At 36.4% G+C, this 24,031-nt stretch overlaps 1 protein-coding gene across 1 annotated transcript in view; it reads left to right on the top strand.

Annotated features, from left to right (window-relative positions):
* The window catches only part of LOC150103937 (voltage-dependent calcium channel type A subunit alpha-1-like), a 1,762,795-nt gene that overhangs the window by 559,640 nt on the left and 1,179,124 nt on the right, over positions 1-24,031 (top strand). Inside the window, exon 20 of the mRNA XM_090397103.1 lies at positions 21,802-21,991. Within this exon, the coding sequence (XP_090253229.1) occupies positions 21,802-21,991 (190 nt within the window). The remainder of the gene's footprint in view (positions 1-21,801; positions 21,992-24,031) is intronic.

Raw genomic sequence — 24,031 nt, 5'->3', positions numbered from 1 at the left:
AGAAAAATGTAAGAAAGGGAAGCATTGTGTAAAATTTGCTAAACAAAAGTCATGCAAATACTTTGCAAGAACATTGAAAATAAATATCAGGAAATCAGTAAAATATCTGGAGTCTATTGAAAAAGCTCAGAAATGGAGGAAAGAGTACTGTAAACGAAATAGAGATGATAAAGATATTATTGATGTATGGAGTGATTGCTAAATGAAACTAGCAATGACAGCATGGTGGTAGAAAACACTCAACAAAAATGAAGGAAAGCAGTATTAAACCTAATATCAGAAGTAGATATGTTAATCTCAGCTTTTTATGTAGATGATGTTATACCCATAAGACTAGTGAGTGTGAGAATGACCAAGTATGGAATCTTGTCTCTCAAGCAAAATTATTAAATAGGATAGTCAATTCAGGAAGTAATAAGAGGATTGGGGGCATAAAGTGATACTTCATTTTCTATATACCAATGCCAGAAGTATCAGGAACAAGAGTGGGAGTTTTTGGCATTGGTTAGTGCCACACCACCAAAAGTTATAGTTATTAGTTGACATTGCAGGAGATGCAGTTACATGGATAGAATATGAAGGGTTTATTATTTTAAGGAAGACAGAGAAGATAGGATGGGGGAGGGATACTGCTAATGAAAGCAGATGAATTGCAGCCAAAAATAATAGGATATAGGCAGGAGGGTAGCTGTTCATTTGAAGCTGTCTGGTATGAGATCATGTTCAGTAAGAAAAATTATGCAATTGTTGCTATAGTTAGGGCAAGGTTTCTCAAAGCGGGCTCTGCGAATCTTGTTTACAAACAAGATATGATAAACAAAAATATGAGAAATACTCAGAAATTGCTGTTAAATCTTTGAAGTTTTTGATACATTTTTCTATAATGTATCTCTGTGAAAAGACGTTCTCACTATATACAGCTACTGAAACTATATGTAGAAATGGGCTAAATACAGAAAATGATATGATGCTACAAGGTACATCCATCATACCAGACTTTGAAAAACTCTGCAGTTCAAAACAACAACTGCACTGTAGTCATTAAAATGAACTTAAATTTTTTAAATTTATGGAGCACTAAATTGTAAAATGGTGAGTGCTTATTGATTTCTTCCTTTTTTTTTATGTTTATTTTTTACAGATTGAATTGTGAGGACTCCGCAGAAGAATTTTGCTTGCTTTAGCACTCCACTTTAGCAAGACGTTTGGGAAACCCTGGGCTAGGGGATTCCACAGATGATCTGGATGACATGCATTGGCAAATTAATACAATGAGTGCAGGTCGAGTGATTATGGGGGACCTCAGCTATGGAGATATAGACAGGAAGGAAGAAAGATCACATGGAAGGAAGGAAATGGAATTTATACACCTACTGAGAGATAATTACTTGAGTTAGCATGTGATGGAGGGGGACTAGGACAGTGAGCGTATTGGACCTAGTCATAGGATCAGAAGAGCTATCCATAACCAATATGGCCACATTGCCTCTGATTGGCAAAAGTGATCATATGGTCTTGACTTGCTAGATTGTAAAACATGAAGAATATTCTACCAAGAAGGAGTATATGTGAAACTACAAGGCGGATGATCATAACATGCCTTGAAAGAAGTTTGAATCTGTACCATGGCATAAACCTTTGCAGGATAAGGATGTTGCAGTTCATGGGATATAGTTAACGGTCATCTAGAGGAAGCAGTATTAAATTGTATACCTAAGGTAAGGAAGGTTAATCAGGTAAGAATTATATGGATGAGTAATATCATTGAACATGAGCTGCAGAAGATGAAAATTATGTGGAGGGGTATAAGGAGAAAGATGACCAGTACAAGCTTAGGTAAGAAAAGTAACCAGCATGGTAAAGAAAGCAAAATCAGATTATGACAAGAATCTAGCCGAGCAGGCCAAGAAAATCCCAAAGAGTTTTTTTGTTACTTGTTAAATAAGAGGAAGAATTACCATGGAAGATTAACTTTAATGAGTGCTGATGGTGATGAGGAGGGACAGAAGAAAAAAGCAGTTAAAATAGTAGAGTTACTGATTTACACTTTGCAAGGGTATCATCAAAGTGAGGTTACTGCTGTAACATATGTTACAGAGACATTGCAAAATCTCAATGTAAATATAGTGGGATTAGATGAAATATCAGCTCAGGTTTTGCAAGAATGTGCAAGGGAAAATATCTCTGACTAGGCTCTTTAATTTAAATCTCAGCTCTGGTAGACTTCCAACAGAGTGGAAAGAGAACCTCTCTTATGCAAAATAATTCCCTTGCATAAGGGAGGTACTAAGACTGCAGTAGCAAATTATAGGCCAATCAGTATTTCAGATGTGGTTGTAAAAGTGTTGAAAAAAATTGGTCATAAAAAAGAACTCTCAAGAATTGCTGAATAACAACATGACTTTCTGAAATGTTGGTAATGCATTAGTAATTTACTAACTTTTTATAATAGAGTAACAACTGAAATTGTTAAAGGAAATGGATATGTGATGATTCTGCTGGATTTTGAAAGGCATTTGACTAAATACCACATCATCTGTTACGCAAATTAGAATAAATGGAGATTGATATGACATTGGTTATGTGGATAAGAGCAAGACTGCTGGACAGATCTGTAAAAGTGATATGTGCAAGGGCAAAATCAAGGCAAAAACAGGTGACTAGTGGTGTGCTGCAAGTTTCAGGCTGGGACCACTACTATTTAATTTGTACATAAATGATGTAGGAAATAATCTGAATGGAAATGTTCAGTTATTTGCTGATGATGTGAAATTGGGTAAAGTAATAGTTAATCAAGGTAATGTTGAGAGCTTCCAGGACTATTTAAATAGGCTGTCAGTATGGGCAAAAGATAATGGCCGTCAGTTTAATGTGGAGAAATGTAAAGTTATGTATCTTAGGACTAATAAAGTCTAGAGGACATATTGCTAAGGTTGCTAAAGTAGCTCATAAGATTACTTGGCTGTTGAAGAACATACTAACAGGAACAGATTAGGAAGTTATTATTCTATTTTATAAGGCCTTGATATATCAACATGTGGAGTGCTATGCTCAGTTCTATTCACCTGGGTTTCTTGGGAATGAGGAAGTAGTAAAGGAGACTCTGAGGCAAGCAACCTAGATAATGAATGGCTTGTTGAATGTTCCCTATGAGGATAGATTGAAGGTATGTGGATTCAGAAGTTGGTAGGGGAAAAAAAGGAGATATGACAGAAACATTTAAGTTGTTTACACTTGGCTAGAGAAACCAGAAAAAGAAGTTGAATAAACTTCTTCAACTTCTTGTTGAATAAGTTTATTCAACAAGAATAAAGTTGAATAAACAAGAATAAAGTTCATGTTCTTAATAAAAAACAACAAGAAGTTGAATAAAGGTGTTTGGTTAGAAGGGGGTGTGAGGACTAAATTTTTTGCTTGGATAGTTCTGAATGAGTGGAATGGATTTCCAGAGTCAGTTGTGAGTATTTTGTCTGTGAATGGGTTCAAGGAGAGGTATGATAGATTGTGTGGATAGTTTGGATCTTCTGTGATGAGCCTTCAGACTCCATGGAGGTACCCATACAATAATAATAATTTTTTTAACACTTTAATGTATCTCAGATAAATTACATGCATATAATTTTTTTTGACAATGGTAAGGTTTATTATCATAAAGTATTTACATATATATATACAGTGAGACATATTATTATATTTTCTGTACATTACAAAGATTCAGTGCAAAATGCAGAGTGCTTAATTTTTTATAAATATAAATATACATTTTTTATATGAGCTAAATATTTATCCATCATTTTTACATATGGATTGGCACAAAATTATTCCATTATAATAATAATGGAATAATTTTATATAAATATACATAATTTTTCTGCATTTTATCATTTGTATTTTTTTTTCAATATTTTTTTATACATTCTGTACTTAATACAGATTTTTTACAACAGATATTTATAATACAGATATTTTTATAACAGTAATTTTTATTATTATTTTACTTCTCTACAAAGATTCAGTATATAAGTTACCGAGTACATTATTTTTTGATATAGCGGTGTCTCGTAGTTCGTATTTAATTCGTTCCAGAAACCCGTTCTAACTATGAATCATTTGAAATCTGAATCAAGATTTTACATAAGAAATAATGGAAAGCGAAATAATCTGTTCCCATATCCAAAAAATTTCAATAATTTTTTTTATTTTATCTATTTTAGATTTTTTTAATGTTACTAACTTAGAAAGAATTAAATAAAATAATCTTGTATTTATTTTATTAATTTTAATTATTACAACATAAAAATAACAGTGAAGAATATTTTTTTAATATAAAAATCACAAAGACAAAAATAATGCTCCCGTTGTCAAGTGTCTTCTTTCTGCTTCTTATTTGGAGTTGAGAATGCTGATTCACATTCTCTTTTTTCTGCAGAGAAGAATCTATCTAATGTTGTTTGGCCTTGACGATTTTCTTTGATATTTTTAAAATAACCCATCACATTGTAATCGAATAAGTTAATATTCCTGGTCACTACCTGTCTTATTAGGGTGCCATTTTTCCACAATAACTTGTGTTCTAACCCAAACAGAGAACAATGTTTAAAGGTCGGCATTGGAAATGCATCCTTTGGTGTCCTTCTCTTCCATAAAAATTTCTTTTTCCACTTCTTTTTGTTGTTGATCGTGAAGATGTTGAAGTTTTTCTGTGCTGAGTTCGGTTTTATGATTATCTATTAACTCCTGTACATCTTCATCACTCACCTCTAATCCCATAGCTTTACCCAAAGACACAATTTCATTTACAACAGACTCTTTTTCACAGCTTACTACTTTACTGACTGAAATACAATCTCACCAGAGTTTTTTCCAAGCAGAAATCATTGTTTTAATGGAAACTTATTTCCATGCCTTATCGACGATCCTTAAGCAATGAAGAATGTTGTAATGCTCTTTCCAAAATTCTTTAAAAGTCAGTTCTGTGGCATTGGTTATTTCAAAGCACTTTTGAAACATAGCCATCATATACAGTTTTTTGAAGTTTGAAATCACTTGTTGGTCTATGGGTTGTATGATAGAAGTGGTACTATGCGGCAAAAACTTTATCTGGATGAAACTGAATTCAGCAACTAAATCCTCCTCTAAATTTGGGGGATGAGCAGGAGCATTGTCCATCACTAGAAAAGCTTTTAATGGTAGATTTTTTTCAGTAAGATAAGCTTTTACAGTGGGAGCAAATTCTTGATAAATCCACTCAGTGAAAAACTCTCTGGTAACCCACGCTTTCATGTTGGCCCTCCACATAATACCGAATTTGCTCTTTATGACATTGTTCTTTTTAAAAACGCATGGATTTTCAGATTATCTTACAGTCTCCACTATCATTACCACAAAGCAGCAAAGTAATTCTATCTTTCATAGGTTTATATCCCAGTGCCGTCTTTTCTTCTTTTGTGATATAGGTCCTTTTGGGAATTTTTTTCCAAAAAATGACCTGTTTCATCACAATTAAAAACCTGTTGAGATACAAATTCCTCACTATCCACGTACTCTTCAAAGGTTTTTACAAATTTGTTCGCTTCTTTTACATCGGCACTCGCAGCCTCTCTGTGCATGACAACACTATGGATCCCAGTTTGTTTTTTGAATTTATCGACCCAGCCTCTACTTCCTTTAAACTCCCCATTTTTAGTACTGGTCTCAGGTGTGCGTTTCTTAAGTTCACTATGCAGATGCTTGGCTTTCTCATAAATAATTCTCTCAGTAATAACATCACCACGTAAACACTTCTTGTTTATCCACACTAAAAGGAGTTTTTCCATCTCTTCAATAACATGTGATCTCCTGTTTTCTTTTGCAAAACTTCAAGCAAGAATCTCAGCTCTCTCACCTCCCAATTTACACTGCCTTTCAAGTTATTCGTGCCCACCATTGCAATCATTTCATCCCTCCTTTTACCCCTCTTAATTGCCATAGCCACATTCTTTATTGTTCCTCCAGTATGGTACACGCTGATAAAGTGCTTGTTCAGTATTTCCAGTGTATACTTTAAAACGGTCAGTCTGCTGCCATGACTATACATCTGTGTTATCCTGCCATAATTATTCTTTTTCATGCTTGCCATATAATAGAAGAATTATGTTTGTTCTCTTGAATTAAGTTTGGCCTGGCACGCAAGCTCATCTCATACTGCACCTTATGTATCAGATCACCACCCACTGTCTTGTACCTCCTCCATAGCATTTTCTTTTTCCAACATAGATTGATTGATTTCACGGTTCATCCATTTCACTCGTTTTCTTTACTCACTTAACCATTGTTATGCAGTTATACATTGATTGTGCCAGATACTGCCTTATGAATTTCCATGCACTGTCAGCATTGTTTCTACACAGCTCATCTACCCAATGTATTGATGCTAGATGATTATAGAGCTTTCTCAGCCACCTTATAGTCTCACATATATCCATTTATATATGTGAGACTATAAGGTGAGACTATATTTAATAGCTCATTAACTACATCTTGTGAAATTATCACCAAATACAAAACATTAAAGCCTCTAGTCCCTCCAGTCACATGCTGCTTAAGATATTTATCCCTCAGAAATCCAACAAACTCATTCTCCTTGTTTCCATATTCTACCTTCTCCTTCCATTCTCTATTCCTGTACTTAAAAGGCTCCCATTTACCTAAACATTTCACAATTCTCTACATTCCCTGATCTATAACAATATCCTGTCAGATATACTAGCTTGTTAATTTCAACATCACACTACACAGATTCCAAATCTGTACATGTACTATCAAATTTCACAATTTGTGGACACAGTTCCTCTACAATCATTAGCAGCATTTACCTCCTCTTTTCACCTTCCTATCCTCCTGGAAATTGTATATCCTACCATTTCTATTCCTGACATCTCATCATCCTCAGACAACCAAGTTTCACTTCTACCAATTTTCTCTGGGCATAGTGATGCAATTAATGTGATATTCTCAGCTCTTTTATTTTGAATCTTCTTACATTTATATACAAACATAACAATCACTGTGTCTTTGAGGTCATTATACCAGCACCAACATTCTCTATTCTAGCTGCTGTACCACACCTCTCTCTTTCGTCTGACCTGCTCCCATTTCCACGATCTAGACTCTGATTGTTAATCATTCCTGTTTCATCCCGTTATGCATTCCATCATCTTGTACTGCACATCTTCAACCTTGTCATCTTCCCCCTGTTGTACAACTAGTTTATCTGTGCTTTACTACTTCACCAGTGGTAAAGCACTTCACCTTAGATTATTTGCTACATTAAGCTTTCCTGATTCTGTGCCTTCTCAGCACACAGTAGCCATTCTAAATGCCCAGCACCAAAACATTTTGAATGTAATCCATCAATTTTAAACCATTCCAACTTTCCTTCAAATTCACTCCATAGATTCTCAAACTGAACCCCCTCTGCTTCACACAACTCAGTCATCTTGCATTCATTATCTCTGCACTCCTCAATTTACTATTGTCATATCTGGGTAACATGCTTGGCTGAGTGGTTAGCGTATCCGCTTTCCAGCCAAAAGGCTGCGGGTTCAAATCCCACTGTGGGCATGGATGTTTGTGACTGTCTGTGAAAATACTAGTGCTCGTGGTTGGTGGTAGATGGCATTGGTGTAGTTGTAGTTCATTGTAGTTGGTAGATTGAATGGTGAAGACAGAGAGTTGTAGAGTACGTACCCTCCCTCCCTATAATAATAATAATAATTATTATTATTATCTGCTGCAACAATTTTCTCTATCAACATACTTTTTTTCACCAACTAAGTCATTTGTGCTCACAACTTTCAGAAAATACAAGGGAATTATTATAACATTACAAATATTACAAGAATAATATTGCTTACTTACTGTCCTGTTCTGTCGGTGATGGGTTGAGTCTTCCGTGTTTCCACAACAACCTCCAGGAGTCTCAGTTTCTTGCATGGCTGGTGAGCTGTCTATAGGTTTATAATCCAGAGTTGACCTTTATTGATGTTATCCATTTAGTTCTTGGTTTTCCTTTTTTTCTTTTTTCTTCTAATCCAGCATACTGAGGTTATGTAGTCTTTCATCAGTTTGAGTCCTATTTATTTCTTCGATTTTCCTAATGTAGTCTTATTTGGTTAATTTTTTAACTTTTCTGTGTGGAGTTTATCAATTTTATTTCTTTTGTTGACTTTGAATTTTATACACATTGTTGCAGAGAGGAGTACATGGTCTTTATCCAGCTCTAGGCTTTTGAATGGTCTTACGTTTTTGATTGAGGTTTTCCATTTATTTCTAATTAGGGTATAATTTATACAATTTTGCATTTCTCTATCCATTGAGGTCCAAGTGTATTTAAAACTAGGTGTATGGTGAAACATTGTATTTGAGATGACAAGGTTGTTTTCTTTGCAAAAATCAACCATAGTTTCTTTCGTTTCATTTTCGTTTCCAATTCCAAATTTCCCCATTACATCTTTTAGCTTTTTTCTGAAAGTTCCGATCTTAGCATTGAAATCTCTGATTATAAATAAGATGTCTCTGGAGTTAGTATTATTATCTATTTATTTTTGAATAACCTTTATGTGTAGTCCTTTATCTTTGGCTTTTAGTCTAATTCCTGTTATTCTGGATGAGATAGGCTTGATATCTGTTTATACTTACAGTAAGATTTTGTTTTATTAGAACTGCAACTCCTTTTCTATGTACATTGTCTCTTCTTCCCGGATAGAATAATTTGCCTTCTGGCATGTTTAGGCATCCTTCTTCTGTCCAGTAAGTTTCTGAGATTCCTATAATATACTACTTTATCCTTTTCCAATTTTCTTGTAGAATTTGGAGTTTTCCTGCTTTGTATAGAGATCTGATATCACGTTTTGCTGACCACATAGAAGATTTCTCACCAACACTATGTGAGGCTCGTGTTGGCTCATCGGTTTCCCTATATGCAGTAGTATGAGATGTATTCGCAGTAGTTGTGTAATCCATTGAAGTTTTTGGCATTTTAGTGTGGCTGGCTTGCCATTCCTTTGCCACACCCTTTGGTCCATGGCTCCTTATTCTTTATTCGGAGCAACCCGTTGGGGCTTCCCTCATCTGTCACCCAAGGGATGCACCTAGTATGAGTCTGGTCTGCCCTAAGAGAATAATATTACAACACCAAAATGTCAAGTATCTAGAATTCAGTGAAAACACACACACACACACACACACACACACACACACACACACACACACACACACACACACACACACACACACACACACACACATTCAACAGTTTATAATGCAAGGCAATAACTGGTAGAAGTATAGAAGTAACCTAGTTTATTCAGAAACACTATTAGTTTTGTACTACTTAACAATAATAATTATTATTATACAGGTATCTCCATGCAGTCAGAAGACTCATTGTGGGAGATCCATTATTCACCCACTAGCCATCATTCACATAATACCTATCATACCTCTTCTTAAACTCATTCACTGATGAAGCACCCACAACTACCTCTGGCAACCCATTCCACCAATTCCCCACCCTCCAAGCAAAAACTATAATCCTAACATCCTTGCTAACTGCACTCTTACACAACTTCAGCTGGTAACCCCTTGTTCTCTCACCTCTTGCCATGTGCTGAAAAAAAGTCTTCATTGTCAATCCTATAAATCCACTTCAATAGCTTAAATGCTTCTATCATGTCTTCTCCTTTTTATCTGTCAGCTAATTTTTGAAGCCTGTAGACTGTCAATCTATTCTCATAGGGAGCATTGCACAGACCTTCCACAATCTTTGTCACTCGCCTCTAGATCCTCTTTACATCTTCATCTGCACGGAATCCTGGAGTTCAGATCTGTGTTCAGTGGTAAGATGTGGCTTTATTAAAGCCTTACATATAAAGTAACAATAACTTCTCTATCCCTGCTTGTTAGTGTGCTCTTCAACAACCGTGTAATCTGATGTGCTGTTTTGGTTACCCTCGCAATAAGTCCCCAAACTTCAACTCACTCTCCACAATCACACCTCTTACCACTCTGTTCCTTGATTGCTCACCTGCATCCCTCACTCTCTTCTCTAACCCATTCTCTCTGCGTTCCCCTGCTTACCTGCTGTCCTGACATCACTTTTTCCCTGATTCCAGCACTCCCTCGCATTCTTCTCATTTTGTCTCTCTGATTGTTTCCATTCTCCCTTCCTCTATCATTCCTATAACTCTGTCTCATTTCCTCTCTTCTACTGATCCTATTCTCTCCTCTTCTAGCATTCCCATACCTCTCTCTCTCATTCCTTCTCTCCTACTGTTTCTATTCTCTCCGCTTCTATCATTCCCAAAACTCTCTCTTACTACTACTCTGATTTGCCTTACATTCGTCTCTTCCATTCTGCTAATCTCATCTTTCATACATCTCATCTCATTCACAAGACTTTTCACCTCCTCTTTCAGCTCATCTATCCTTCTCTCTGCAAGTTAGTCACTCTTACTTGCCATTCATTCTCCCAATCAAGACCATCTCCGAAAACTTCACAGTCATTCAAGCCTTCCACACTCCCAACTCTTATTTTCTCATTCATATTTTGCTCATCATTCTCTCCTATCACACTACTCATCTCCCGACATTCATTTCCCATCCCTGATGAAACTAGGTCGGTTATCGAAATATTTAATTCATTGAATTCCTCCCATCGCGTACAAAATTTGCACATATACGCACTCTCCCTTCTCTTACCTGCCACATATCCAACTCTCAGGACACATACATGCTGCAAGCACTGCATGCCACAAAGTCCTTTATTATGTTACATATAATGGAATTCTTAAATGGCAGAGGACTTGGTAACACACCATTTGTGATTGTAGCTGCGGCTGCCATCATTCCTTACTGCCGAGGAACTACTAAACTTAACACTAAATATATATAAAAATGCTATATAAACACTGTATTATATATATATATATATATATATATATATATATATATATATATCATCATCATCATCATCATCAAATTCCTGCCATGTACCCTCAAGGGGTGTACAGGATATGATAGTACTACATGAAAAAAATTACATCATTACTAACTTCCTATCTACAATTTTCCTCCAAATCAGTCTGTTACTTGTCAAGACTCCAACATTATCAGATCTTATATTTCTATCGTCTAAGGCACCGCATCAATCCACTTATATCTTGGTCTTCCTCTGGGTCGTTTTGCTGCCAACCTGACAGAGAACACTTGTTTTGCTAATCTTTCCTCGCCCATTCTGTTTAAGTGACCATACCACCTGAGATTAGCTCTGCTAACGCATTCCTGGATGCTGACAATTTCAAGTTCTTTCCTAATATCCTCGTTTTTAATATGATATTGCCATTGATGCCATCTGTTTACGCCTATAATCTTTCTCAGGACTCTCATATCTGCCGTCTCTAATCTTTGTTCAAGTGTTTTTCTTCTGATCCAGCTCTCAGATCCATAAGTTAAAACTGGTTTGAACACTGTCTTGTATACAGCTAATTTAGTGTTCCGACTAATCTCTCTCTTATTCCATATGAATTTATTCAATTGACTTCCCACCATACCAGCTTTGCTGATTCTGTTGTCTATTTCTATATTTAATTTACCATCTTCAGTAAAAATCGTACCTAAGTAGCTGAAATGTTTTACTTGTTCCACAGGTTCTCCATTCACAACACAGTTGACATTTTCAATGATTCTGCCTATTTTCATTGTCTTTATCTTTTTATTGCTGACCTTCATACCATATCTATTACAGCAGCTATTCAATTCAGTCAGAGAATCTTTCAGACCTGTAGCGGATTTATTTAGAAGTATAACATCATCCACATAAAGAGCTGACATTAACATCTCCAATTTTGATATCATGTTTAATACCACTTTCCTTCATAATGTGATCCATATAGATAATGAATAACAGAGGGGATAATGTACATCCTTGTCTCACACCAGATTTAACCTTAAACCATCTTCCTGTACTTCCTTCAATTCTAACTGCTGACTTACAACTCAAATAAAACTAAGTATTGCTTGATATAATGCCCCATTGACACCATATAACTGCAGCGTATTGAATAGCTTCTCTCTTGGCACCTTGTCATACGCTTTTTCCAAATCGACAAAACTTAAATACAGATCTTTGTTATATTCCCATGCTTTCTCATCTATTTCTTGTAAAGTGAAGATCTGATCCTGACAGCCTCTATTTGGCCTGAATCCAGCTTGTTCTTCACCAAGCTTTTCTTCCACAATTCTTCTCAGCCGTTTCTCAAGTATACTTGCATAGATCTTGCCAGGAACACTTATTAGGGAAATACCTCTGTAATTCTCACATTCAGTTTTATTTCTCTTTTTATATATTGGTACTATGAGAGCTCTACTCCAATCATCGGGAATTCATTCCTCTGTCCAGGCTTTCTGAACTATGCAGTGCAGCCACTGTAAGACTTTTATACCACTATACTTCAGCATTTCTGGTCGGATATAATCTACTCCTGCTGCCTTTCCACATTTCAAGCCTTTGATGGCTTTTTCTACTTCAAGTATGGATATGCATTCCTGACTGCATGCCTGGTCAGTGTTTTTTACCACTGTGCTATCATCACTGCTTGTTTCATTTAGCAGTTTTTCAAAGTATTTACTCCATACTTCAAGGATATATTTTTCTCCCGTTTTCATATCACCTTTATCATCTCTAACTCCTTTTACAGCACTCTTTCCTCCATTCCTAAGCTTCTTCAACAACCTCCAGAATATTTTGCCACCTTGTTGATATTTATTTTCTATATTCTTGCCAAAGTCCTCCCATTACTTTTGTTTAGCTAGTTTTACACAGTGTGTAGCATTCTTGCATTTGTCTCTATATTCTCTAAGAGCACAAGCTGACTTATTTGACAGAAACGTTTGATATGCTCTCTTCTTTTCCTTCACTGCCTCTTTAACTTCCTGTGTCCACCAAGGAGTTCTGATTTTTTTATCCTTGCAGACAACCTCACCACATGCCTCTCTGGCTGAATCAATCAATATTTTCTTCAGAGTTTGCCACTGAATCTCCAAGGTTTGATTCCTGTTCTCAAACTCTTTCATTTTTTCTTCAATAATCTTTGTGTATTTTAGTCTACAGTTCACATCTGAGAGCTGCTCAACTTTTATTCACTTTAAAACTTTCTTACATGTCATTCTTTTCAATATGAAATTCAATTTTATCCTGCTCAAGACTAAATAGTGATCACTTCCAATTTCAAATCCTCTGTACACTCTGGTGTAATGTACCAGGGAGAAAACATCACTATCAACAATAACATAGTCAATGAGACTTTTCTTATTCCTTGCCTCTTCTCTCCATGTGAATTTGTGCACATTTTTATGTCGGAACATGGTGTTAGTAATAACTAGTGCATGTCCTGAGCAGAAATCCAACAGATATTTGCCATTATTATTAGCTTTGCTCTTTTCTCCAAATTTTCCCAAAATATTTTTTTATGTCTCAAAATCATTTCCTACTCTGCTATTTAGGTCCCCAACAAGGACCAACTTTTCATTTTTCATTGTGTCAGTTGCTTTTTCTAAAGCCTCAAAAAATTTCTCCACTTCTACCTTAGTAGAACCTTCTGTGGGACCATAGGCACAAATAAGTCTCATTGTCCAGTTTCCCATTCTCATATTTGCCCACATTACTCTACTTGAGACTGAGTGCCATTCAAGAAGATTAGCCTCCTATTTTGTATTGAATATTAAGGCTACTCCTTCTTTTCCTTGATATGCATTGCCTGAATATAACATTTTGTATTTATTGCTCAGAAAGATCTCACCAGTTTTGGTCTTTTTTCTTTCACTCACCCCTGTTATGTCGATCTGATACTTATCTAATTCCCTAGCTAGCTCCATTTCTTTGCCATTTAGGCTTCTTATGTTGATAGTACCGATCTTTAACTCTGGTTATGTTGAGTTCGGGTTTGTTTTTGGATTTGTTCCAGTAGTTGACTTTTCGCTGTTTGCCCTAGTTCCCTGGCGAAAACAATGGGCCTTGTTTAACTGGGCAACACCCCAGCTGGCATGAAATTTTGTCATGTTGTACCATCATTTTTTTTTTATTTTGGTTTAACCAATAAGAATACAATTTGGTCGGCTAAATCCCAAATCGCCAGCCCATCCTCGTTCGTTCAGTATCAAAGTAGATACCCAACAGGGTGCACCACGAGAAGGTGAGGATTGGACATTAGGTCAGAAGCCTGTCCTAAAACACTATAAAAATATAGTGTTTATATTTTTATATATATATAAAAATATAAACACTATATTCAGCTATGCTAAATAGCGAAAACTTATCTTCTCTTCCAGGACCGCAAATGCTTCCGCATGTGACCTCGCCTTCTTGGTAACCGAAAAATAACACAATATATAACAATGAAACTCCAAAAGCAGAACCACTAAAGAACACTTGTGTTACTGAGAAAAAAAAAAGTAGCACAATTCACAAAAGTATTCACACTATAGATCGTTTAAAAAACACTTTTTTTTTACCACAGCTCAAACTACCACTGCAGATGACTCCTCAGCTGGTCATAATCGCCTGCTTTGTAACTCCATATATGTCCTTTCTGAAAAGAAAATTATGCATGCCTGGCAATCTCCCAGATCAAGACTACATTATTACTTTCTCCTTGTGGAGGCAATATATCTAAATTGGTTAGTGTTAAGTTCTCTGTTGCAGTAATCAGATCCAGCACTCTTGATCCTCATGTCCCCTCCATTACATGTTGTCTCATATAATTATCTCTGAGTAGCTGTTAAATTTCATTTCCTTCCCAGCTTGTGACCATTTCTCCTTCCAATCTTTATTCCCCTTAATAATTACTCAACCTGCACTCAGGCCCGGCTGGTGGCGTGTGCGAAGCATGCAATATACACAGATATCGCAGAAGAAAAGGCACCTAAAAGATGTCAAAAAATATGAGATAAGAGTTTAAATGAACAACGAATGGTACAGAATGGTACATATAATTATGAATGTACGTCGTCTTCCGTTAGGGCCCCTTCAGATCTTCCCGGAAACAAACAAATAAATTCTGAAATTGTATCCTGGACCCAATTATATCACTACAGTTTTTGATTAAAATTTACGAAAATATACCTAAAATAGTTCTTTATTTTTTGATGTATCATAAACCAACTTATAATTAATTGTTGAGTTCCATGTAAAAAAAAAATTGTATAAGCAGGACTAATCCATAGGTAACATTATACTCTAAAGCGGTTTTCATTTGTTTTTCATTTCCTGTTAGTTTTATTGACACTTTATTCAAAAAAGAACTTTTTTGGAAAGGTGCCGAACATTAATCAGACACACAAGAAAAATACTATGCGTCGGTGCTGCCTGCATTCATCATGTTAATTTGCAAGTGCATATTTTCTACATTCTCCTGTAAACCCCCTGGATTATAGCTACAACCAGTTACACATTTAGTTCTGTTGGCCTCTGTCTCACATCAGATTGCTTCAAATGAACTGCTCTCTGAATCCGTGTTCCTGTGATGTGTACTTCTGCTATTTTTGGCATTAAGTTCTCTGCTATCATTAGCAAAAACCCCTCCTCCTGTCCTGTCCTGTTCCTTCTACCCTCTCTGAGTACACTATATCTCTTGCATACTATTTCTATGGCCATATCATTCTCAGTCAACCACATCTTAGTAATGCCTATAATTTTTGTCAAAGTTGTGCTAATCAATGCCAAAACTCCTCAGTCTAATTTTTTTGATTACTTCTTGCATTAGTATAATAATCTGCAATACCGCCACCTTCATCCCACAACCTACCTTATATCTTGTGTTACTTAGCCCACCAAAGTTAACCTGGGGTGTTATATTTGGCATCATGTGATCACTCACCCACTTACTAAGCTCTAGGTTGCCTGGGTTCACCTGCATCTCTCCTAAACATTCTAATTTCCCTGATTTTGTTTTTCTGAACTTACACTGCATAGCACTTTATTTAAAATCCTGACACCAAATCTATTTAGATGCAAGCCATTCACCTTTATATAAATACTTCCTTCCATCAAATTCAATCCACAAACTCCACACCATTCCTTCTGATGAATAGACACATAGATGTATCAAAACAGAATGGATTTATGTGCAGTTATAAGGCAGGCAACTATCATAGCTTAGAAACCAGCTTGAAGCAGTACAATGCATGAAAGAAGAGGTATTATCAGTGCATAGAAGATACTTACGAAAACGTTATTGACATCAGTGGCAGATTGTACAGCTTGTGTGTGAAGAAGATAAAGCAATTTGGAATCAAATGAATGACAAGAGAAATAAAAGGGAAATCGCAGAAGAAAAAGACTTATGGATGACATAAAGAGAGAGATAGAGAACAGTTGCATGAGGAATATAGGTCTCAGGTTAGGAAAGTGAATGCTGCTGTAAGGAAACAAAATTAAAATATGAGAGGAGACTGGTACTGCAATTTAAGGAGAATCCCAAGGATCTTTATTGTTATGTGGCAAATAATAGGAGAAAAAAATGATAGTGGGCAGATTACCTGCCTTGATGGAGATGAGAATTGGGTGACCAAAGCAGATGACATAGTTGAGCTATTTGATAATTACTGAAGGAAGAGAATGTATTATATTTCAGGGAGGATAGAGAAGATAGAACAGAGGGAGGAGTACTGTTGATGACTGATGATGTGTTGCAGCCAAAGAAAGTAGTATATCAAGATGATAGACATATGAATGAGAGTTCATTTGAGGTGGTCTGGTGCGAAATAGTGATCAATGCAACCAAATATACAGTTGTATGCTGCTATAGGCCAGAGATATTGAATTCATGAATCAGCAAATTAGTGCAACGAGTGCAGATTAAGTGATTATTATGGGAGATTTTAATTATGGTGATACAAATTGGAAGGAGGAAATATCACGTAGCAAAAAGGAAATGGAGTTCATACATCTTCTACGAGATAATTACTTGAAACAGCACATAACTGAAGGGACACGTGGTGTGAGAGTGTTGGACCTGGTTATTGGTTCAGAGGATATATGCATAAGTAAGGTGTCCTCGTTACCTCCAATTGGTGAAAACGATCATGTGGTATTAACTTGGGAGATTGCAAATCTGTGGATTATTCTGTTAAGAAGGGGTATATATGGAACTACAGGTTAGGCAATTATAACAAGCTTCGGAGTGAACTTGCAGCCATCCCATGGCAGAACATATTGCAGGGGAAAGATGTTAGCAGTGAATGGGATAAAATCAGCAGGTCTGAGGAAAGCAATATCAGATTGTGTCCTCATGGTCAGGAAGTCAAACAAGGCAGGCATAGATGAATGAGAAGTGGCATCAAGCTTGACCTGCTAAAAAAGAAAATGTTATGGAGAATTTACAAGGAGAAAGGCGATCAATACACTATGAGTAGTACAAGGCTCAAGCTAGGAAGGTTACCAGCATAGTAAGAAAAGCTAAATCAGATTATGAGAAGACCTTTGAAGAAGGCTTTTGGCAGGATACACCATGGAACACTATTATGCAAATTGGAGCAGATGGGAATGGATACTAAATTGGTGATATGGATAGGAGAATGGCTCAGGGAGAGATACCAGAAGATGGTGTATGGAGGTGCCAAGTCCAAGATGAGGCAGGTGACCAGTGGTGTGCCTCAGGGCTCTGTGCTTGGGCCATTGTTGTTTAATTTGTATATAAATGATATAGGAAATGGCTTGAAGGGAGATATTCAGTTGTTTGCTGATGATGCAAAGTTGGGTAGCACAATAAAAAATCAAGCCGATGTTGAAAGTTTGCAGGATGATTTAAATAAGCTGGTAGAATGGTCAAAAGGTAATGGATGCCAGTTCAATGTGGAGAAGTGTAAAGTCATGCATTATGCATTTTGGGATTAAAAGATTACCAGCTGTGTACTACATTGATGGAATGGTACTCCAAGAGATTGATGAGGCTAGGGACTTAGGGGTGTTGGTAGATAGGGAGATGAAGTTCAGAGGACACATTGCTAAGGTGTCCAAGATTGCACATAGGATTACTTGGTTGTTGAGGAACAACACACTGACATCCAGAGATAAAGAGGTTATTATTCCCCTTTATAAAGCGTTGATACTTCCACATTTGGATTACCGTGCTCAGGTCTGGTCACCTGGATTCCTTGGAGATGAGGAGGCTATGGAGAGGGTTCAGAGAAGAGTGACTAAGTTGGTAAGTGATGTAAAAAATGCTCCCTACATTGATAGATTGAGAGCTTGTGGATTGCAGAGGTTTGTTGATAGGCAGAGAAGAGGGGATATGATATATACATTTAAATTACTGAAAGGTTTTTATAGGATTGATGCAGGGGAAATGTTTCAGCTGTGCGATAGTGATGAAAGAACAAGATGCCATCCCAGGAAATTAAAGAAGAATGTGGTTAACAAGGATGTCAGAACAAGGTTTTTTGCCTGGAAGCTGGTGAATGAGTGGAATTCATTGCCTCACTTAGTTGTGAGCTCTTTGTCTGTAAATGAATTCAAGAAGAGATATGACAGATATTGTTTTGCTAGTTTGGGTCTCCTGCAATGAGTCTACTGACTCCATGGAGATACCTTTAATAATAATAATAATATTCTGAAATACCGAATATGCTTAATTTTAATAAGGCGGGGGGGGGGGGACTAGGTGGAATTTCACCATATGTTTTAATGGAATGTGCCATGGAACTAATTGTGCTATTAAGTTGGCTATTTAATGAACTTCTTATAATCATGTACAAATGGGATAGGTTCCTGGAGAGTGGAAGGAGGGTAAGATAGTATAGCATAAGGATGGTAGTAGAACGAAGGTATCAAACTATAGGCCTGTTTGTATTTCTTCCGTGATTGTTAAGAATTTGGAGAAATTGGTAAGGGCTTGTATACACCATGATGTAGATGAGGGCAGTTTTATTTATATAGGCCAGAATGAAGAAAAGGGCACTCCTGTTTTAGTAATCTTAGTAAGTAAGTAAGTTTTAGTAACCATTTACAATAGTGTAACAGGAGCAATGGATGAGGTATACAATGCCATTTATTTTGGGAATTTGACTTTAGAAAATCCAAACATTAATGGCAATAAATACTGTTCAATCTTTTGTTCAATGTGACAGGGTGTCACATTGCAAGATAATTTTCAAGTTGCATTATATGGGTTAGTGGCTGGATTGGTGATTGGCTCTCTCTGATAGATATCAGAGACTTTTATATGAGGGGAATAGTAACAGGCAGTAGGAAAGTTACAAGTGGAATTCCACAGGCTTCAGTGCTGAGACCATTACTGTTTAATCTTTTGTTCCATGATATTGTCACAGGACTACAGGGAGATGCTCAGTTGTTTGCAGATGATGTGAAGTTTGTGAGGGTTATTTAGTAATAATTTCGCCAAATGTTTTAATGGAATGTGCCATGAAACTAACTGCCAGCTTGGTTAGCAAAGTGGTTAGTGTATCCAGCTGAAAGGCTGCAGGTTCAAATCCTGTCGTGGGTATGGCTCTTTGTAACTGTCTGTGAAAATACTAGTGGTGGTGACAGACAGTAGATGGCATTGGTGTAGTTGATGTGGTTCACTGTAGTTGATTTATGAGTGGTGGAGACAGAGAGTTGTAGAGTGGGTGCCCTCCCTTGATGAGTCTTTGGACTCCTTGAAGGTGTCACGTAATAATAATAACAGTCTGATATTTTGGCTCTTCAAGAGGATTTGAATATGCTGGAAAGGTGGATAGTCAAATAGGGATGTCAGTTTAATGCAACTATTCTCTGTTAATATATGAAATTAGAGATCCACAGGTGGGATACTTCATACCCACTTGGTTTGGTTATGCTGGAAGTAGAGTAATCAAGGAATTTGGGGATGATTTTGGATAGAGATATGAGGTTCCAAGGACACATTGCAAAGGATGTGAAGTCATCTCTGAGAACTGCTTCAATGTTGTAGAGGACATTGATCACCAGAGATAAAGTGTGGTGGTCCTATTGTATAAAGCTTTCATCGACTACATCTGGATTCGTTGCTCAGATCTGTTCAGCAATATTTGAAAGGGATGAAGTGACCTAGGAGAGGGTACAGAGATGGATAACAGAAATGATATCAGGACTGCACAATGTTGATTATCTGGACAGACTGTGGTCATTCAGACTGCAGAGTTTGGCAGATAGAACACAAAAGTGGGGAGGGGGGTGATCAAAAAAGTTGTTGAAGGGTTATTTGCGTGTTAACACTGAAGAGATTTTTCATATGGTAGAAGGAGGGTTTAGCAAATACAAGGGACCTTCCCCGGAAGTTGCAAAAGGGTGTGGTGAGTAGGAGGGTGCGAAGAAAGTTTTTTACATGGAGAATTGTAGGAGCATGGAATGCATTTCCTGAGAGGATAGTGAATGTGCAGACAGTGGATGAGTTCAAGAAGTGGTATGAGAGACTTTGTGTTGACCTCCCACAATGAATTTTGCTACTCTAGGGAAGTCAGAAGGGGGAACAAAGACAGGGGCCGCATCACAGGAAGTTGCAAAAGGGAGTGGTGAGTAAGAGGGTGTGAAGTAAGTTTTTTGCATGGAGAGTTGTAGGAGCATGGACTACATTGCCTGAGAGAGTGGTGAATGTGCAGACAGTGGATAAGTTTAAGGAGTGGTATGATAGAATTTGTGTTGACATCCCATGATAAGTCTTGTGACTTGAAAATAATAATAACAAACATAGTGCTTCTTATTATTAAATTTTTAGATGCAGCCAAATTCTTTCTCTGTTAATATTTGTGTCTTCATGAAAGCTTTTGTTTCCAATATTTTTTATATTATTTATTTTTCGATTTCTTCATTGATATCTCCTAATAAACATTATATCCTGTCATGGAATTTTTTTCAAAGATTGGTTCCAGTTTTTACATAAAATTAATCTTTTATTTCATCTTAAGCAGCCTCTCTTGGGACATTTTTATTAACGTTATCTTGAACCATTTTGCTTGTACTCTTAGCTTATTATCCTTTCAATAAAATGCTTTAAATTCAATCAGAGATGACCATAATTTTTTCCTAACGATGAAACATGTTCCATATTCATGTTTATCACACCTATTTCCACTATAAAGTAGCAAAAGATCCTCTTTAAATTACCTTCTCCTGTCCTTGTATGCTGTCATTTCTTCTACATCTCATGTGTGATTGATATTTTTCTTTTGTTTAAAAAAAAAACTTCATTAAGCAGTGAGGGGGGGGTGGCAAAAGAAAGTGTTATGGAGGAGAATATAAAAAGAAAGGTGTTCAGCACATATTCATGTATAGGAAAGAAGATTGGTTATCAGCATGGAAAGAAAGGTAAAATCTGGTTATATAAAGAAGGTAAAATCATGTTATGCTATGAGTGGAAACTCTCCAAATAGGTCAATTTCTTTCACTACATGGTGAGTAAGGAAAGAGTGATTATGATAGGAAAACTTTAAATCAATGCTGATGAAAGGAAGATGGCAGAAGCGGATTAATAAATAATTGAATTGCAGAGTGATCACCTTTCAAAGATGTATCATTCATGTGGAGATGTTGTAGTCACTGATGTGACCAGGACAGATGTGAAATAAGTAGATCAAGTGAAGGTGCTAATAATACGAAAAATCTCATCTAGAGTCATCATGAATGGTTAGTATTTGGCTCCTACAACTAGTCTTAGGCCTCTGTTAAGGTTTCTGCATTCTAATAATAATAATGATTATTATTATTTTTGAAATTATATTTATTTACAAGTAAATATTTTCTTTCAGAGTCCGTCGCGCCGCCCATTACATAGTTAATCTACGATATTTTGATCTTTTCATCATGATCATCATTTCACTAAGTAGTATAGCTTTAGCTGCAGAAGATCCTGTAGAGGAAGACTCTCCTAGTAACAAAATATTGAATCTTTTTGATTATGCCTTCACAGGAGTGTTCACAGTTGAAATGGTGCTCAAAGTAAGTATACATGTTGTCAACTTTAATGTACAGTTAATCTATACATATTGAAATATTTTGTTGTACTTTTCAGTTTAACATTTTTGCAATATAATAAAGTAAGTGATAACAATATTGAAAGTTTTTCCACTATTTCCTATAAAGTAAAGATGCCAAGAGTTTGCACGTGAAGTCACTTCACGACTGGGCTACTTGTGTATAGAGGCTATTGACTTCACATCAATTACCTTAGTATCCCATAATGCAATGCACATATCCTTACAGACATGTATAATGCTATGCCTTATGGGATGGGCCACTATCCAGACCAGTTTCGACCTTTATTGAGGTCTCATAAGTGGGAGCAAGATCCAGAAGTGATACCAAGGTTGAAGTAATGCACAAGCCATATTTCCATATACAAGTAACCAAAAGGTGTCATACTTTATTACAAAAATACTCTGGATTGAGGATAGATGTTGAAAGTTTTTCCAATTAGTTATACTATAAATTAAAGATGCCAAGAAATATGACTTCTGCATATTTTCAACCTTGGTATCACTTCTAGGTCTGACTCCCACTTACGAGACCTCAATAAAGTTCGAAACCAGTCCGGGCAGTGGCCTATCCCATAATGCATAATACCGTACATCGCCATAAGACTATGTGCATTGCATTACGGGATACTAAGGCAATTGATGTGAAGGCATTAGTCTCTATATACAAGTAGCCCAATCTTGAAGTGACTTCGCATGCAAACTTTGCTTACACTTGGATAAAGGATGAAACCAAGAATATAATTTCTTGGCACCTTTAATTTATAAATTATAACAAAAACATTTCTGTTATCCTCACCACTGATCTGAATTTTACCTTATCAAGTGGCTTTTTTTCATTTTTTTTCTTTTCTGTATACTATAGGCCAGTGATGTTCAACCTTTTTTTTACTATGTGAGCTACTTTTCTATAAAAAGTTATTCGGCAATCTACTCTCTTATATAAAAGTTATTCGGCGATCTACTCTCTTATATAGATCATGTTCCCTCAACTTGATATCTGATTATGCACAAATAAACACTAAAAACTTTATTTGTGTATTTAAAAATTTATTTAGCACTTTTAATTATTTTAATACAACAACAAAAAAAAAAATATATATATATATATATTGGAATAAAATATTTATTTCTTTATTTTGGAAAACCAAAGTTAGAAAAAACAACAGATTGATTACAAACTCACAAGTTACAGGAAATTATTATTATTATTATTATTAAACAAGACCTCATGGAGTCAAAGACTCATCTAGGAGGTCCTTTTATCTCACACACATCTCATCATACCGGGTCTTAAACACATTCAAACTCCTTGCAGACACCACACTCTCAGGCAAGGCATTCCAATCATTCACAACTCTGCACGAAAAAAACCTGCCTCTCACTCCCCTACTCACACCCTCTTTATACAGTTTCCAGGGATGACCTCTGGTTCTCCCCTGATCTCCCACTATTCGCTGTAGAACTTCTCCACCATTGATCCTATAGCAACCCCTTACCAACTTGTAGGTCTCTATCATATCTCCCCTCTTCCTTCTCTCCACTAGTCTCTGCAAATTACATCTTTTCAATCTTTCCTCATACTCGACATTCCAGAGGTCAGAAACTACCTTAGTCAGTCGCCTTTGGACCCTTTCCAACATCTCCTCATCCTTCTGAAAACCAGGTGACCAAATCTGGGCACAATAGTCCATGTGTGGCCTAATCAAAGCCTTATACAATGGAACAAGAATCTCCCTACTTCTACACGTCAGTGTCCTCCTCATCATTCCCAGAAGTCTTTGTGTTGTCTTCACAATTTTGGCGATGTGACCCCTAAATTTTAGATCCTTATCCACTATCACTCCCAGATCTCTTATTTCCTCTACTTCCAACAATATATTCTTACCAAGCATAAATTCTGCATCCCATCTTTGTTTTCCAAATTTTAAAACCTTACATTTTGCAACATTGAACTCACACCCCCATTTGCTTGCCCAATCACTCAATTTATTCAAGTCTTCTT

Source organism: Typopeltis vanoorti, chromosome 8 (assembly GCF_054136105.1).
Source record: "Typopeltis vanoorti isolate ZY-2024b chromosome 8, IOZ_Tvanoo_1.0, whole genome shotgun sequence".
Lineage (NCBI taxonomy): Eukaryota > Metazoa > Arthropoda > Arachnida > Uropygi > Thelyphonidae > Typopeltis > Typopeltis vanoorti.
This window is presented reverse-complemented; position numbering and strand designations above follow the sequence as displayed.